The sequence below is a fragment of the Colius striatus genome, chromosome 8, assembly GCF_028858725.1.
Source record: "Colius striatus isolate bColStr4 chromosome 8, bColStr4.1.hap1, whole genome shotgun sequence".
In the NCBI taxonomy this organism is placed as follows: Eukaryota; Metazoa; Chordata; class Aves; order Coliiformes; family Coliidae; genus Colius; species Colius striatus.
The window spans coordinates 12,085,967-12,102,451 of NC_084766.1; the positions used below are offsets into that span (position 1 = coordinate 12,085,967).

At 40.1% G+C, this 16,485-nt stretch overlaps 1 protein-coding gene across 2 annotated transcripts in view; it reads left to right on the plus strand.

The window, feature by feature from the left end:
* Positions 1-4,082: 4,082 nt before the first annotated feature.
* Positions 4,083-16,485, plus strand: part of REEP3 (receptor accessory protein 3) — a 38,585-nt gene continuing 26,182 nt past the window's right edge. For both annotated transcript variants that reach the window (XR_009819192.1, XM_062001462.1), the window contains exon 1: positions 4,083-4,176. Coding sequence is in view for 1 of the 2 variants with exons in the window: in XM_062001462.1 (XP_061857446.1) it covers positions 4,145-4,176 (32 nt within the window). In the remaining variant the exon portion in view is untranslated. The remainder of the gene's footprint in view (positions 4,177-16,485) is intronic.

Below are 16,485 nucleotides of genomic sequence, written 5' to 3' on the forward strand. Positions count from 1 at the left end.
TTGTTTCAATGCTGTCTTGGTTGTCTTTCCCTGACCTACAAGTCTCTGAATTAAAAGTTCTAGGCCTCATTATTTTGAAGTCTTGCGGAAAGAAAAAAAATCTCTGTGCCTGTTCTTGCATTTACTAACTTCTCTGCTTGTCAGGGCCCCAAAAGTCAGGAAACGGACTTCAAGAAACCTCCCCAAACCATGAATTTAACATTCCGTTCCTGTTTGGATTTTCAGGTTTTGCATTTGCAAATGTATCTGCTAACATGAGAGGAAGGAATTATCCCAAACCTAAGGGATTTAGTTATTAATATAGAAGCAAGAGCTTTAAAAGAAATGTCAGACTATGCAATAAAACTGAGAAGAGTGGTTAAACCTTCCAGATTAAACAAGGAATGCAGAAACACTCGTTTTCAACTTTTTTTCTTTTCCCTTCTTAATTAATCTGGATGTTTCACATTCCTAATTTGGGATATTCATAAACTGCCACACAAATATATTCTAAAAAAAAAAAATTATGGCCTCTTTGTATACTGTCTGTCTCTATTGGAGGGGAAAAAAAATCCCCTAAGACAGAGCTCTGTTAGACACTAAATGGCTTTGCCACGTTTCCCAGTGAGATGCTGCACTGTGAGGCTGGAATACACATGTGAGCAAGAAATGGCATGTCCAGAATTTTACGCAATTGCATCAGCTGCTTTGATTTTGGTTGGACTTGATGATCTTAAAGATCTTTTCCAATCGTAATTATTCTATGGTTTCATAAAAAAATCACATTATTGCCCAATGGTCACTCTCAGATAAAATCCCATTGAGGCAGGAGGAGTACTTGGCTGTTTTATCTAGTGGACAGAGCCTTCCTTTGGTGTCGCTTCACGTGTAGGAAAGATACATGAAGAGTTGAATATTGGAAGGTAGCTTAAACCATAAATTTCAACCATTTTAATTAATAGACAGTTATGAGAATCACACCAGCTTACAGTATTCTAAGAAACAGTCATCTTCACCCACTCTGTGTTCTGTTGTTTCAACAAATAAACTAATATCATCTGTTCTGTATTCTGACTCCAAAATTACAAACATCTCTGGTATGATATGGTAACTGAAAGAATTTTGTAGTTATTTCAAATTTCCAATTGTTCAATAGTTGAGGTTCTTTTAGAATATATTCATATAAACCAGCAAAGTTAAAAATCCAGCACCATGACTAACATATGTGCATTTCTGAGAGCTGAATGGAAGTGCTGCTGTCTCTGGGGAGCTCATCCTCCTAGTGCAGGGAACTGAATCCCACAAATCCCAGCCAGCATCACAAGCTCTGCCAGAAACTAGCTAGCATCTTCCTAAATGTTTCTCATTTGCTTTTTTCATAGCTGCAAAGTAGGAAAAATCTTGGTTTACCTGTAAAGGAGGTGAAAGTGAAACACTAATGTTTGTTACACATATGTGGTATTGTACCAAAGAAGTTCAAAGAAAATTGAGGACAGGTCACATTTACAAGTGATTTTGGAAACACTGTTAAAACTATTTAAAGCAACTTTTAACTTTTGTAGGGGAGTTAAAAATATCCTATAATAAGACAGCTGTAAGTCTCTTCCTTACATAAAAATAGATAGACATATGAGTAAGACACCCCAGGTTTGAATAAGTACATGGCATGGATTTAATTGCTATGTTGTTCCCTGTGCTTTTGCCGTGCAAGAGCATGAATTACTGTTCTGTGTGAAATGGAATACAGACAAGTCCATGTGGCATCCTTGTGCTTGTCTGCTGGGTGCTCAGCAAACACCACCCAGCTTCTCACATTGAATTAAGTCCCAAACATTCTATGAAATAAAGTGTAATCTTCTTAGCAAGATAAATTAGTCTTAGGAGCCATCTGCCTTTACTATTTAAAAAAAATGTCTCTTTAAATATAAATTTAGCCTTCCACCAGAGGCAGTATTGCCATGGCAACAAAACCAAGAAAAAGCAATGTCTTTATACAAAATAAAGAGTGGTTTTTTTTCTCTTACACATGCTCCATATGAAATAAAATATGCAGCTATGGAATTAATGTATACATTCTCAGATAGTAAAAGAAGTATCAGTCTTTTCCTGGAATGGTTCTCTGAGATGGTATCAAACACACAATTGCTTGCAGTAAAGAAATCTATTGTATACTTATTGAATTTACTATAAACTAGAGCTCTCATCTTGCAGATTGCTCTATATGGACTGGAATGCTATAAACTTCAGCAGAGTGTTATGCAGGCAGCAGAATCCATCTCTGAGCAGGAGTTTACAGTACTGGAGTCTGAAATGTAATCTCTCCCAAGCAATTTATATTTTGACTGCCTTGCTTTGTACAGTCTACCACTGGAGAGGCTTGTTATTCAAGGGGCATATAAGTAGTAGTTCAGCTTTCTCCTTTCATTGTATGTGTTGAAGAATGCATCGGGTTAGTCCTGTTTCAAAAATAAGATTGAGTGGTGTACTTTCAACTGCCCAGAAACAAATTCCCCTCTACCTCTTTCTGCATTGGTTACCCCCTACAGAGGTCAAAGTCAGGAGAGATGCAAGATGGCCAATATCACTATTTTCAAGTTCTAAATCCCTGTATGATAAAAATAAAGTTTACTTTTGTATTATTGTATACTTATCCATCTCCAGCTCCAATGTTCGTAGTATACAACTATACCAAAAGTTTTCAAACACTGTCATTGTTGAAATGTTTCATGTTTGTTTATTTACCCTCTTCTTTCTTTCCCAAGTCACTTTTAGCCTTTTAAATGTATGTGTTATGTTTAGAGGCTGCAGAGGAGCAAAGGTGCTTGGTGAGGAATTATGGCTTTTGCCTGTGGAACAGAAACCATCCTGTACTCATCTTGCACCTCTCATCTGAATAAGATAATGGCTTAAAAAAGGGTTAAGCAACTTCTTCTCACTGTATGGCAGCCAGGAAAACTATGTATCGTCCTCATTTAAAGAGATGCAGAAGAGTTAATTTCTGCTACTGCTGACCTTGGAGTGTCATTCACCATTACAGTCAGCAGGAACAGTGCTGAAAACTGTCACCTCTACTTTTTCCCCTTTAACTGCTCAGTGGCGAGTTCTGCAGCATTAGAGTTGACTGCTTTGGGTGTAACTCTGTTAGGTTTGTTGGTATCAGAAGAGTAAAGTTGAATGTTTCCAGTGGTGGCATGGGCAAAACTTTCTACAAAAGACAAAGCAGTCTGTTTCAGCAAAATATTGTCCTCTTATGTGTACAAATGGTTCTGCATGAAGTGTAGAGCTGACATGCAGAAATGGAATGCAGTGGATTAGCTAAAGTATGGGGGAAGCACTCAGCTTCTCCTGCATGTCTCAACCTGCCAGACCATGAGCTCGTTAAGAGCATCAGGACTGGGTCATGCTGTGGACCATCTTGTCTCGTGTCCTGTCTTGGGCTGTGGCCAATCACAAGGTTTCTAGGGAAGGAACAAACAGCACACGGTACACAGTCACTAATCCTTCCTACACAGATCCTTCTGGACACCTGAACTGCTGAAGCAACTGCATGTAGCAATCTACATGGCCCTCCTAAGGATGTGTCCTTAAGACAGCCTTTGGGAGTGAGTGCTCATAAACAAGCTGGGAAGAGAAACACCTTTCAGCAGCAGTGCAAGGGTGCTGGAGTCTGGGGAGCTCCCTGGCTCCACAGCTCTGCCCCGAAGGGAGGGCTTCAGCCCGGGGGAGCAGGGTCAAGTCGTGTTCCGTGCTCTCGCCCCTCTAGCACAAGGGGCTTGGCACACTTTTGTCCTATGGCAAGCGAGTAACCTCGGGCTCAGCAAGGCCAACGTTAAGTAACACGGTGCTAGGAAATGAAGCTGTTGATAGGTCTTTTGCCGTACAAAGGCTGTTTTCGGTATCAGTCTACAAGCCGCCGGCAGTGCTGTCGCAGGGAGGAGGCGATACCCTCTTTAGGGCGGGCGGTGTCTGCGGCCTCTCCTGGCGCGGACGAGCGCAGGGCGCGCCGCCTCCCTCAGCGCACCGCTCCCGCTCCCACCGCCCCGCCCGCGCCGCGCGGCCGCCTGGGCGCATGCGCGCGGCCGCCGAGCCAATGGCATGGGCGGGGGCGGGGCCGCGAGCGTTCGGGCCCGGCTGGCTGAGGGGGCGCGCGGCTGCTGCTGTCGCGATGGTCTCCTGGATGATTTCGCGGGTCGTCGTGTGAGTGCGGGGCCGGGTGGGGGGAGCGGGCGGCGGGGCCGGGGAGGGGCTCGTCGCTCTGGGCGTGGGTGGTCTCGGGGTTTCCTTCGGTGGGGCTGGCTGGCGGGACGGGAGGAGGGAGGCGATGCCCCTTTGCTTCTGCTCCCCTCAGCTGTGTGCCCCGCCGGCCTGGCCGCCCCGGCACTGAAGTCTGGCCTCACCGCTCCGGCGCAGGTGCGGTGGGAGGGTGGCGGCAGCGGCTTCCTCCGGTGCGGCGCGGGCCGCGTCGTACGGGGGCGGTCGCGACGGTGAGAGGGGCGGGTGTCTGAGCCGAAGTGCCTCGGTGCTGCAATAGCTGACGGCTTGCAAGTGTTGTGGCAAAATTAACCGCTCTGCTTTTAGGAATTTAATTCGTTTAGAGCGCATCACCTCTCCTCTTTCCCCCCCGCCCCCCTTGAAAAAAGTGAGGTAGCTGGGAGCTACGCTTCTGCTCAGGAGTGACTTGTCTGGCAGCAGTTGAGCCCTCTGTGGTCTCAGAGGGTCGTTGTGCTTCCAGTCCGTTGTGCAAAAGCAGCACCGAGCTCCTGGTGAGCACAGGTTGGCTCTCCTGGTCTCCCTGTGTGTCTCCTGCTGTAGGTTTCTACACAGAAGCTCAGGCTGCTTCTGCCTCTCACTTTTTTTTTTTTTTATTTTTTTTTTATTTTTTGTGAATGTTGTTTGAAAATTGATCCAAATTAACTTATAAAATCTGTTTGGTAACTGTTTCCTTTTTAACTTGTGACAGAGCTGAAAGGGTTAGGAGTATAGGTCATCGTCTGACAAAGAGATAAACCGGCATTGTCAAGGAAGTGAGCAAACTTTCTTACATGAAAAGATCATCTTACAAGTTGTCCAAGTTCTATTTGGGAAAGAGTAAAGTGCAACTTCTGGTCTCTTTCTTAAGCATTATACTGTTTCTTCACAAAACTTATGGATTATTTTGCTAATTGGAATAATATTTTCTAACAAATGTTAAGTAATATTGGAGGAGCTGTATCTTCCTTGTGCTCTTTGCTGAGTAGCTAGCTCTGTGGTGCAGGTTGTTTTTGCCAGGCAAATAAAGTTAATCTGCTCACAAAGCAGTCCAACAAACATCTGAATTAGAGCAAAGTATACAACAGAAGTGGATGACCCAAAGTAGGATGTAATAGGATTTCCCTGTTTTGTTGGTGACAGATATGCCCCTTAAGCTGTCTGACATAATTTAATCTGAAAACTTTAATGGTTGTCGGGAAGCCTTCTCATACTGCCACAGATGTTTTCCTGCTGCTGTCTAGTTTCAGTAGATAAGTCCCCCCTTCCTTGCCCTTACTGGGACTTGTCAGGTGATTGAAACATAGGAAGTAGAGCATCATGTTCAGTGTTGACTAAGGATGACATTGGTTTGGAAGAGAGGCCGTGGGAAGAATTGCTGTGCACTTTGTCATTATGGTTTTCGCATGGGAAATACACATCACTAGAGGCAAGAGGCATACACTTACTTTTTATACATCTAGTGTAGCTGCTGAACCTGGTTTTACTTTCTTGGGTAAAAGCACCAACCAGGAAATTTTAATTTTATCAACTTAGACTGTGTATGTTGTAAGGGTAATATCAGTGATGCAGAGCACCTTGATTTCTAATGACCAGTCTTCTGAGTTATTTTTTTCCCTAAAATGAATTGGCAATTTGCATTTTGAGGGTTAAATCCTCTATAGGCCTAACCAATAGTGCAAGGAATGAAGATGATAGCTCCTGCTATCCACAAATACGTTGCAAGAGGCAATAAAGGACAACATATTGTGCAGCTCTATGTAGTCTGGTTTTCTGCTTGCTCTTGGTCACTCATTTGTGTGCCCTAATTATTTTTGCTAAAAAGAGAGATAGTATTTAGTGGTCTTGAGATTGTCCTTGTCCTCTTTTCTCAGTGTCTGTGTTCCTCTATTTGATCTCCTTTCCTTCCTGGTCTCTTTGAAGACATACCTGTTCCAATGGCTTTGTTTCACTGACTTGTGTGTAATGAGTTTGGAAGGTATATACTATATACCTTTTCCTTAAACATCAAAAGAAAGATGGGAATATTTTGAACCACTACATAGCTGCTAAGACCTGAGGTTCTTTTTTCCTTATGTAGTGCTTTAATTTTGATATGGTGATGTTCTGTTGTATAGGAGAGCTATGGATATACTTCGCTGTCCATAACAAGTCCAAGAAGGCCTGTTGTGTGTGGGCAGCTGTCAGGAGTATCTGCTGTCTTGACTGGTGGTTGGAAGGAGCAGCAGTTGTTTTGGCTGCAGCAGAATTCTGTCCTGGCTGACCTACTCTTTTTCAGGGCCAAAAGAGCAGGAAATATTAATGTGTAGGTGTGTCACAGTGCCCTCTTCTGACTTTTGACATGGAGGACTTGTTCTGACATGCATGTCCCAAGCAGACTCAACTTCTGATTCATTTGGAGAGTTTGCAATTTAAGGTTAATCAACTCCCCTGAAATAGTTTGGTTAGAGCTTTAAGGAACTAGGGAATGGAGCTAGTAGAGAATTAAATTGTTAATTGTCTGTGCATTGGCCTGAAGAGTTAGTCATGCACAGGAAACAGGGAGGGGTTCATATTCACTGTTTCACGTAATACTGTTTGGCAAAACTTAATGAAATTTTAATGTTACTATACTTAGGCATCTAAACATGTGAAATACCTTGTACTAATTTCATGTCTTCTCCTTTCTGTAAAGAAGCAGAAGACTTGAAGCACATAATGGAAACATTTTATTTTTGAAGTTTTGTGTCTGCAGGGTGCCGCTGTAGTATAGGTCACGATTAATTCCTAAACACACTGGCTATTGCAACAGTTTTCAGAATTACCTCAGGGTTTTCCCCTTTTTTTTTAATGCTTCCAAAGCCAACAAGGAGATAGTAATTCATTTCAGAGTCTCCGAAAACTTCTCAAAGTGGTTATGTACACCTTGTCAAGTTCTAATGTTTGGAGTAGCTTTTTAAATTTGTGGCTGACCATCTTGTTAACTTCTAACAGAGTCTGTGCCTGACTTTTAGTTTGCTTTGATTGCTCATTCTTCTCATTTGTGAGATCTGAGCAATTGTGTACACATCAGTTGCTGAGACAGTGTTTAATAGTAAACATGCTGACTCCTTGTCAGTCGCAGCCTGGTATGGATGAGATCAGACTATCCTCTTGTGCCAAGCAAAGATGTGAAGCATCCTAAATACAAAGTAGATGGCCATTTTGTTCTTGCAATCTGTTAAAGCAGACTGTCTCCTATAATCTGTTAACTTTTTCCCCCCTCCTCACTTAAAAATAAAAGTTCCCCCATCTGTGTTGCTTTGAAACATTCTCTCTACCGTCATGTTGAAGTACATGTTTTGTTTTCAGTGAAGCTGGTCAGCAATCATGACTGTTGGAAAGGAGTGTTGTAGTGGTCTACCATAAGATGTGTTTGTCTTTGCTACTAGTAGTTACTTCTCTCTGCTTGTATTTGTATTGCCTGCCTTCTCCACCCCCATTTTAGAGCTTTGCAAGAAGCAGGATATGTACAAATGAAAGACTCGGCAAACATTCCTTGGTTCTGATATGAGGTTGTAACTATATTAAGCTACTCAAAGACTGTTGGGGCACACGGGTAGGTAAAGTATTATTCTCTTTCAGCTTTTGCTACTTTACAGATTGCAGCTGTTTCTTTCATGGTAGTTTCCAAGGCATTCTCTTATTCTGCTTTTAATACTTCTGTTGTTGCTGCTTGATGTTTCCAAATATCCAGCTTCCCCTAGAATTACTAGATGTCTGAGAACATGTGGTGGAAGCCTAACTTGGTGATGGCTCTTTTTATGTAGCTTTCTTTGTAGCTTTTATGTATGCTTTCTTTGTGAACCTGGGTTGTATATTGCTCTTGGAATATAACTTTTTTAATTAAAATCAATAAATAGAAAAAATGTTTATTGTCTTTTTTTGTTAATCAACATATGGTCAAACATGTCTTGAAACAACCATAATTCATCAGATGGAATTTAGTAATGATACCACCACAAGCTGTGTGGAAGGAATAGCTATAAGCAGCCTTCTCTTCCAAGTCATAAGGGCTATTTCTGGGAGAGTTTCTTCAACTATTTGTAGCCTGCTCTTCTCCTGGCAGGATGGTTCCAGCTGATGTATGAAGGATGTTGAGTGCTGTTGTATGCTAAATGCCTTCTGGTAGCCTTCTGTTTTAATGTCCTATAAATTGCTGCTGCACCTGTGGGGAAAAGGAGTTGCTGTCAAAGTGTGAGTGACTGAGATGGAGAGCTGTGCTGAAATGTCTGTCTCACCACAGAACTGTGAGGATTTACTCACCATGTATCAATTATCCTTGGCACTTCATGCTATGCATAAACGGATCTCAGTAGCCTGTTGCTGGGAGAGGCCATCCTGCCCTTCACCCTCTCCTCACTTCTCCAGTTTCCACAGAGTCCAAAAGTCCTGTGGCCACAGGGTGAGTCTGATTGTTTTGTCAACCCAAATGAAAATGAGCACGCTTGAAAGAGACTAATCTTTTGTTAGTTGCAGCAAGCTGCACCCAGCAGCTCATGCTGCTGTCCCGTAGTTGCTAGCTAAGTGCCGTGATGAGAATGAGAAGTTGCAGGACAAAACCAACATTGTTTTTGGCATCAGCATATTACTAGACTGGTTGAAGTGTACTTTGAAACCACATTCTTCACTGGCACATTGCTGCTTATTCTTTCTTGTAGTGAAACTAGTTCCAGTAATAACTGTGCAGCTGTTGTAATCAAACAAGGTGTCAGATTTTTTTAAAGGGTCTTAAATTTTATAGGTTGAAATCCATAAGCATATTTAAATCTACGGATTAAGTGTGTTGTCGCCTGTGTGAAAGTTTAAAATAATTTACATAATGGAGCAATGAAATAATCAGAGCACTTCTATCCAACAGTGCAGCTTCTTGGGCAGTCCAAGAAGCAAAAAGCTGCTGCTCAATAAACTTGACTTGTAGTACCTACTCTGTAAGTTGATGCAGTGCAAATTACTAGCTCTGAGTATTTGTAAGATATAAGCATCTGCACTGCCTGCCTGGCACACCTTTCATCAAATCAAGGTTTGCTATGCAGCCTAGCTGCTCTTTTCTCTCCTGTGTTTACAGCATGGTGTAGATGCAGAGCATGTGTGGTCAGTGTTCACAGCCTATGGCAGACGGGTGGACTAAAGCTTGCTCTAAACAGATGGAGCACAGCTAGAGGCACACTGTGGAGTCTGACATTCTTACTTAATGATCTTGGCATGTACTCTGTTACAAAACGTGCTGAAATCCACATCTGCGTCCTATGCATTGTAGATAAAGAAATACCAAGAACTGCGTGGTCTGGCACAATAAGCACGTTTTTATTAAAACAAACAACCTCCACTCTTGCATATTCCACAAATCAATATCTCCTTCAACTTAGCATATTTTAGGTTCTTGAGTGTTTCTACAGCCTAAATGGAATGGCTTGTCTTTCCTGATTTTTTTTTTCATATGTAGAGCCAACTCCTGACATGCTCACACAAGGCTGAGGAACATCTCAAGCTCTCAAGCCAAATTCCCTTTTTTTTTTTTTAAAAAAAAGTAACAAACGCCAACAAGTTGCTGTGGCTCAATGCTTTTAATCCTTGATGAGAAATTATTTAAAAATATATGCAAAAATATGTTTGGCAATAAACTCCTGGTGCTTCATGTGTAAAGAAACTTTCTCTAAGCTTTTTGATACTTTTTATTCTGCTTCTGAAATGTTGGGATTTCAAAACCTGTACTATTATTTGAAAGTATTGGGTTTTTAGTGAAGGGAATATTCAGTCTGAAAAGAATATGGGCTCTTTGTGTGAACCTTTCAATTTAAAGACCTTTCAAAACAGATTGTAACAATTTACGACTGGACAAGTGAAATGAGGTATATAGAGTCTAGGTAGGAAAGGTTATTGCAGGTTTTTTGCTGACTGGTCAGACTTTAAACATTGCTGAATAACCAGTATGATGAGATGTTTTCACACTTGGTGGGGGGAAAACCAGCCCATAGTGGCTCTATATTGAGCCTTTTGTCAGCCTTCCTCTCTGACAAAACAATAGGGCATTACTTCTGCTTCTGTTGTGTATTATAGCTAGTCTGCCAATGTGGACATGGAAGTGGGTTTAACTACATGAATGTTTTCCCTTTGTTTACCGTGTTTGAAATATTGGTCACATATCCTGAAGATAGTTGGAACTTGCATTTGGTATTGGAAACTAGGTGCAATTTCTTTGAAAAATTCTTAACCCAGCATTTAAGTGCAGAGATTCACAAAGCAGATTTTTTCCTTATGTAAGAAGTTTGACATACTGCTTTGCTTTATTCTGCTAATAAAGCTGTTGGAGCTTGCAGTGCTCTAAGGTGAAAATCAGAAAACACTTTGTGCTTTTGCCTTCCTACCGCTGTCTGATTTTGTTATTTCTTCCCCACACCCTGCTTTGTAACTCATGAAAACCAGGGAAAGGAGAGTGAGGGGAAAATTGTCATTAGTTTACATACATCTTGGTTAGTTTTGATTGTATAGTAACATTACCTGAAAGTGTAGTGTTAAGAAAAAAAAAAATGTCTGTCTGATCTTATTATTCACTTTTGTCTGCTAATCTTTTTTTCTCAGACTAGGAATTTGTTCTAGAAGACAAGATTTCCCTTATGTCTAAAAGCATATCTATTGTTGCTCACTTGAAGTCTACTATTAGACTCTTTTAAAAGCCAGAGAAGAAGCTGACCTGTTCAAGTTTTTAATCAGCAAACAGCTTAAAGTTTACGTGGAAGAGAGTGTATCTAGAGAAATATAAATACATGTTTCCAATGACTGCTTTGGCAGTCATTACTTTGCGATAGGTGCAGTGTTAACAGTGTTGGTTTCACTGATGTAGATATAGAACTTTGAGTTCTTGAATAAAAGTTAACCTGCTTGAGAAAAAAATTAAATTTAATTTTGTGTGAAGAGGATAATGTGAATCGGTCAAATTAACTTTAATTTGCTTTTGGCAAATGACCTTTCCAGAAAGGCGCACTCAGTCAAGGATATTTGTGTAAACAGAATTATTCTCTTAAAAATGAGCCTTTGGTTAATTATCATAGTGCACATTATTTGTTTTAAAGAATACAACCTACCCCTCAAATTACTTGAGTAATGGATGAATCTCTAAAGAAAACTCAGTAACTTATTTAGGCTCAGAAGGGAGAACAAGTGGCTTTTAGCGTGATATTTTTAACATGAAAACGAATACAACTGTATGGTAAGTTTGGTAGAGGTTCTGCGTGTTGTCAGTTCTTGACTTAGTATTTAATAGCATATTCACGGAGTGTGTTCTGAGTACCAGTTATAATTGAGGAAACACGTATACTTGGGGATGACAAGTCCAGATGTTCTACCAGAAATATCTGCCAAATAGAAATTTAATAGAAGCCTTTTCCCATGTACAATGGGGAAATTTGATTTCTGAATGCTCTAAGAAGCTTCAGAAATACTTTTCTGGGTTAGAAGTTGAACAAAATTTTAAGAAGTCAGGGACCTTAAGGGAAGAATTGAGATGTAAATGTCTTCTGATGATCAAAAGCAGAAAAACCCAGTTGTCTGGGGAAGAGATAAGACAGGCTAACTTTTACTTCAGAATTGGTGGTGTGTGGTTATACTTTTTTCAATTTCTTGTATCTTTGTAGCATTCTTTGAAAAGGCAGCATGTTGGGACTGGTTTGTGACAACACCCTTAGGTTCTAGGATGTGTAATGATTAAGTAGGATCTTTCTGAGCTTTTGAGTTTCTTTCTAAAACCAGCCAGCCAGATCAATAATGGACATAGTATGATGTGTTAGCAGTGCTGAACACTTTTGCATTTTAAAAAAATGCGACAAGTATGATGAATGTATGGTTACATGCAATGTGGTTTGTCATTCAGTTAGAAATGACTCAAAAATAAAATGTGGTTTTCCCGGGAACAAGCAGAAGCAGTTCTTCATTGGGACTACTCCTGTTTTAAGTGTTAGTTTCCTGAAGCCTGTTGTTTTGATGTTGATGGTGCTCCAAAAACATGGAGGTATCTTCTCTTAGAGCAGCAAGCAATAGCATGATTGTGGATTTTAACTTAAGAATTTCCAAAGTCTCTAGCAGACCAGTGTAAGGTCAAAAAGTGAAGCTGACAAGTTAAACTTCCAAGTGGAAATCCATTTTTTTGTTAACTATATGGCATTCTGAGGTATTAAGGGAAATGAGTGTAGACTGTGATGGCAGAGGCCAGGATGAGGAAACTCCAATGCCATGGCTAGCTTTAAAGCCATTTTCCAGAGCTACAGACAGCTTTAGATTCCCCAAATGATTGAGCATGACTTTAGAGTCTTAACTGGAGAGAATATACACTGTTTTTTCTTCAACTATTAAAAAGAATCTTGGTAAGTATTAGATTGCTGAACTGCTATAGTTCAAGTGTTGGATACATCAGATAACTTTTTCCTTTTGCAGATGGTGAGACAATAGAGAAAATATGCTTGTACACCTTAATAAAAAGATTTTCTCCCAATCTAATGCATTTGAGACTTGGATGTCTATATCGTGCAATTGTACATGGACTTCCCATCATGATTTCCGTAGCTTGACTGAAGATTGTGTAACTTAGGATAAGTGTGCCCAAGTTAGGGCTGACAAAGGAAAAGCTGACCTTAGGTCCTTTCAGGCATTGAACAGTTTCTTTTTACACCATGCAAAGAGATTAATGCCACTTAAAATACTGGGTTATCTCAATTTGGAATTGAGTGCAGCTACTTCAAATATTAAGTACAATTGCTGTAATGAGACTGTTTAATTGGGGTTTTTTTGTTTTGTTCTGGAGATGTGATATTCGTATATTTTTGACAGCACGTGTTTTCTGTCAGCTGCAGAACTTTTGTCACTTCATTAGTGTTACTGTTCCTCAGCTCTGCTATCTTGCTGCTTATGTTCCAGTTTTGTACTGGATAAAAGATCATCTTCATATACAAATTGATTCTTACCAGGTCATTTCACCAGGATTGGGATCTTTGAGATCTTAGAAATGAAACTTTAAGACTGTTAAAGATGTTTTAAAATGTGCAGAAGTTTGAAGTACTGAGATGATAGTGTTTGCTTTATTCTTTCATTCTAACTTTGTCTCTCCAAACTTCCGTCTGTATTGTTTCAAAATTTACTCTGGCATGAAGCAAAGAAACCTTTGAAAAGAAGTGGCCACTGACTTTACGTGAATTATTTGAAGTTATTGTAGTGAACAATTTTTCAGTAACTAAGAATTTTTCAGTGTACCACTTACACCTTCCACTTTAATGTAGGGTCTCTCCTGGCTTCTAGTGTATCCTTGGTATGAAGACTTTCATATTCTTATACAGAAATTAAGACCTAATTAAAAAAAGTAGGACCTTACAAAATTGTGAAGACTAGATAAAAAGCTAAGAGTAGTAAATGGGTAAATAAGAGATTTGATTGTTTTGTACTTGAATTATCAAGGCCAAGAAACTAAGTATCAAATACATACATACTTTTAAAGTCCATGATGAAATTAAACACTTCATTCTTGAGTTGGTAATGTTAATGTTAATCTTGTTTAGCACTTCACCTGCTTTAAATTAATGATGTCTTTTGGGACATCAAGAGCTCACTTATTCCATGGAATAACCTTACTCATGCATGTACTAAATAGAAATGGAAAATATCTGCTGAAATGTAGAGTTGGTTTGCCTTTTTTAGAAAAATGTAAAATAACAAACTAGTCAGTCAGTCTCTTCTGCCATTTAGAATCCAGTTGCCAATCCTTGCTGAAAAGTGCAGTACAAGGACATATGTTTTTATTCTTTTTGGACTAAGTTATACTAGGTTTTCTAAGAGCTATATGAGTAGTAGGTCCAGTAATTGCCAATTGTTGGCTAGTTCTCAGTGTTCAGTTGTGTTCCTGCCTCGTGCCCCAGGTGGCTGCTGTGAGGCCACAAAGACTTTGCTTTTGGTGGCAAACCATCATAGCAGCAGGTGAAATCGGACATTATTTAAGGTAGATTTGGAGGAATGTAAGTTGTTTGAAGTTTAAGTAGGTGTGAGCAGCTTTGGAAATTAATATGTCTCTAGGAGGGATGAAATCTGCTATTGAGCTTGACTAAGAGCTAGGTGAAAGATATAAGTTCTGTAGTAAGGATTTCCTCTGTTTTGAAGGCCTTTGGTGTTTGCTGTTTGTCTCATGGAAATGTTACAGATGTGCCTTTTTTCAGTTTCTTGGTGTGAGTGCTTGGAAGTTTTAAGCTCACCTGCTGATTACAGGCAGCTGAGCTTGGGAAGTCTGTAAACAGGAAATAGTACAGGGATAGTCAGGAAGCTATTAAGGTAGTGGTCAAACATGTATGTTAAAATGAAGTAGTGACTAGGTAGTCATGCAGAGACGTGACTAAGCTTTATAACCATTTTTATTCCTCCTATATCTTTTGTTTTACTTTGTAGTACTAGTCTTTTTGGAGTTTTCTGTGCTACTTGGTTTGTTGGGACTTTTGACTGTATGTTTGAACTGGAATTGACAGCTTGTGGTTTGGGTTTTTTAGTGACATAGTGATGAAATCTCCAGATTTATACTCCTCTGTAAGATATGCCTAGGCTATCCAGCAGCGCAAGAAAAGTTGCTTTGTCCTGTATGCATGTTTTGGACATGATCTGCAGATGTAGCCATAGCTTCTTCTACTGAGATGAATATGCAGTAGCTTCACCCCAAGAACTTTTGTGCTATATATGATCTATACATGAACAAGAGGCACATTGTTTCACAGGCTTTGTATAGCAGTAATGCCCTGTCAACTCTGAGAAGACAGTGACTGGGAGAGCTGTGCTGTGTTGTGTTGTTAGGGCACTGATGCAGCTTGTCTTGAGGCTGACTCAGAGAAAGTAGCCTGGATTTTGCTTCAGGAGTTGGGGTTTCTTTTGCAGTACCTTGGTCCAGACTGCCATAAGCCCCTGAGAGGTCTGTTGTAACATACATGCAGTAGGTTCATTGCTGGGAGAGTGAAAACTCGAGAGACTTGTGTTTGGGGTTTACTTTGGGATGACTGAACTGGCATAATAGACTGCGAGTCCTATGTAGGCTGTGAGTGGGAAATTCAAGGTTAATTCTTGTGAAAAGATGTAGCACATCTACTATGTGTTCAAGTATCAAGTTAAATAAGATTATTTTCAGAACTTGAGGTTGTTATGTAAGGTTTTGTAGTAGCAAGTAGAATGTTTAACAGGCAACCTAGAAAGTGCTATGAAAGGTTCCAGTGCTTTGAACTTATTTTTTTTTTGGCATGTGGAGAAAAGAAGTGGGAATTCTAAGGAGGATACATGTATAGGTAAATTTTGCTTAAGGTAATGTCAGGAAAGGAAGATCCTCATTGTGCAGAAAATGGGATGAAGGTTTGAATAGTCTCTTGGCATCTAAATCTTGTTTGATCTGAGAGAAACCTGATGATCCTATATGAATAAATAATCAATCTTACTGATGTATCTTGCCTGTAAGTACATCAGTACTTACTAACAAATTCCAGCACAGAACATCTCTTACAGGAGATAATTTCTAATAATGCTTTTGTTGTGTTCTTTTTAGACTTATTTCAAGGTTCAGGCATGGCTGCTTCCATGTTGACAGAACTTGAAGAATGTCTGTCAGCAGGTTGCATATTTTGGGTTAAGTTGCAAGTAGTATTCCATAAAGCCGAGTGGCTAGGATATGTGATTTGAAGCCTGGAGCTCTGCATTAGGAGAAAGATTTAATTGTCTTCTGTCAAACTGCTTGTTATTATTATGCTTAAGACTCACTAAATACATATTCCTGATGTAGAAAAGTCCCACTTCCTAGTGGGATAGGTAGGGAGGTCACTTTTCTGCTTAAAACTTTACGGTGATTTTCGGGTGCTTGAGTTGAAATGCTTGCGTTACTTTTGGTTATGTTTTACTTGGGAAGAATCTGGCAGTTGCTTTGGAGAATTCCAGCTTCCTAAGCTGGAAAGTTAATAGCCTTCTTGCTGTGCTCAAGAATGCAGTTTATTCAGATCTGTCAGTGCTTCTGGGTATACTCTTTAAATGTTCAGACATTGTTTTCTATGGCTTTTGGGGATATTCTCTGTGTAAGAATGCTATAACGATTTTAACAGACCTGTTTCTGATTGCATTCCTGCCTTTTGCTATCTGTGAAAATAGTTGCCGGGTTCAAGGTTTGCTACTGTTAGCAGACGTGGTCTTCTAACAGGATTTATGTGCTTTCCCTGATCCTTGACTGAGGTGGGGGGTGGA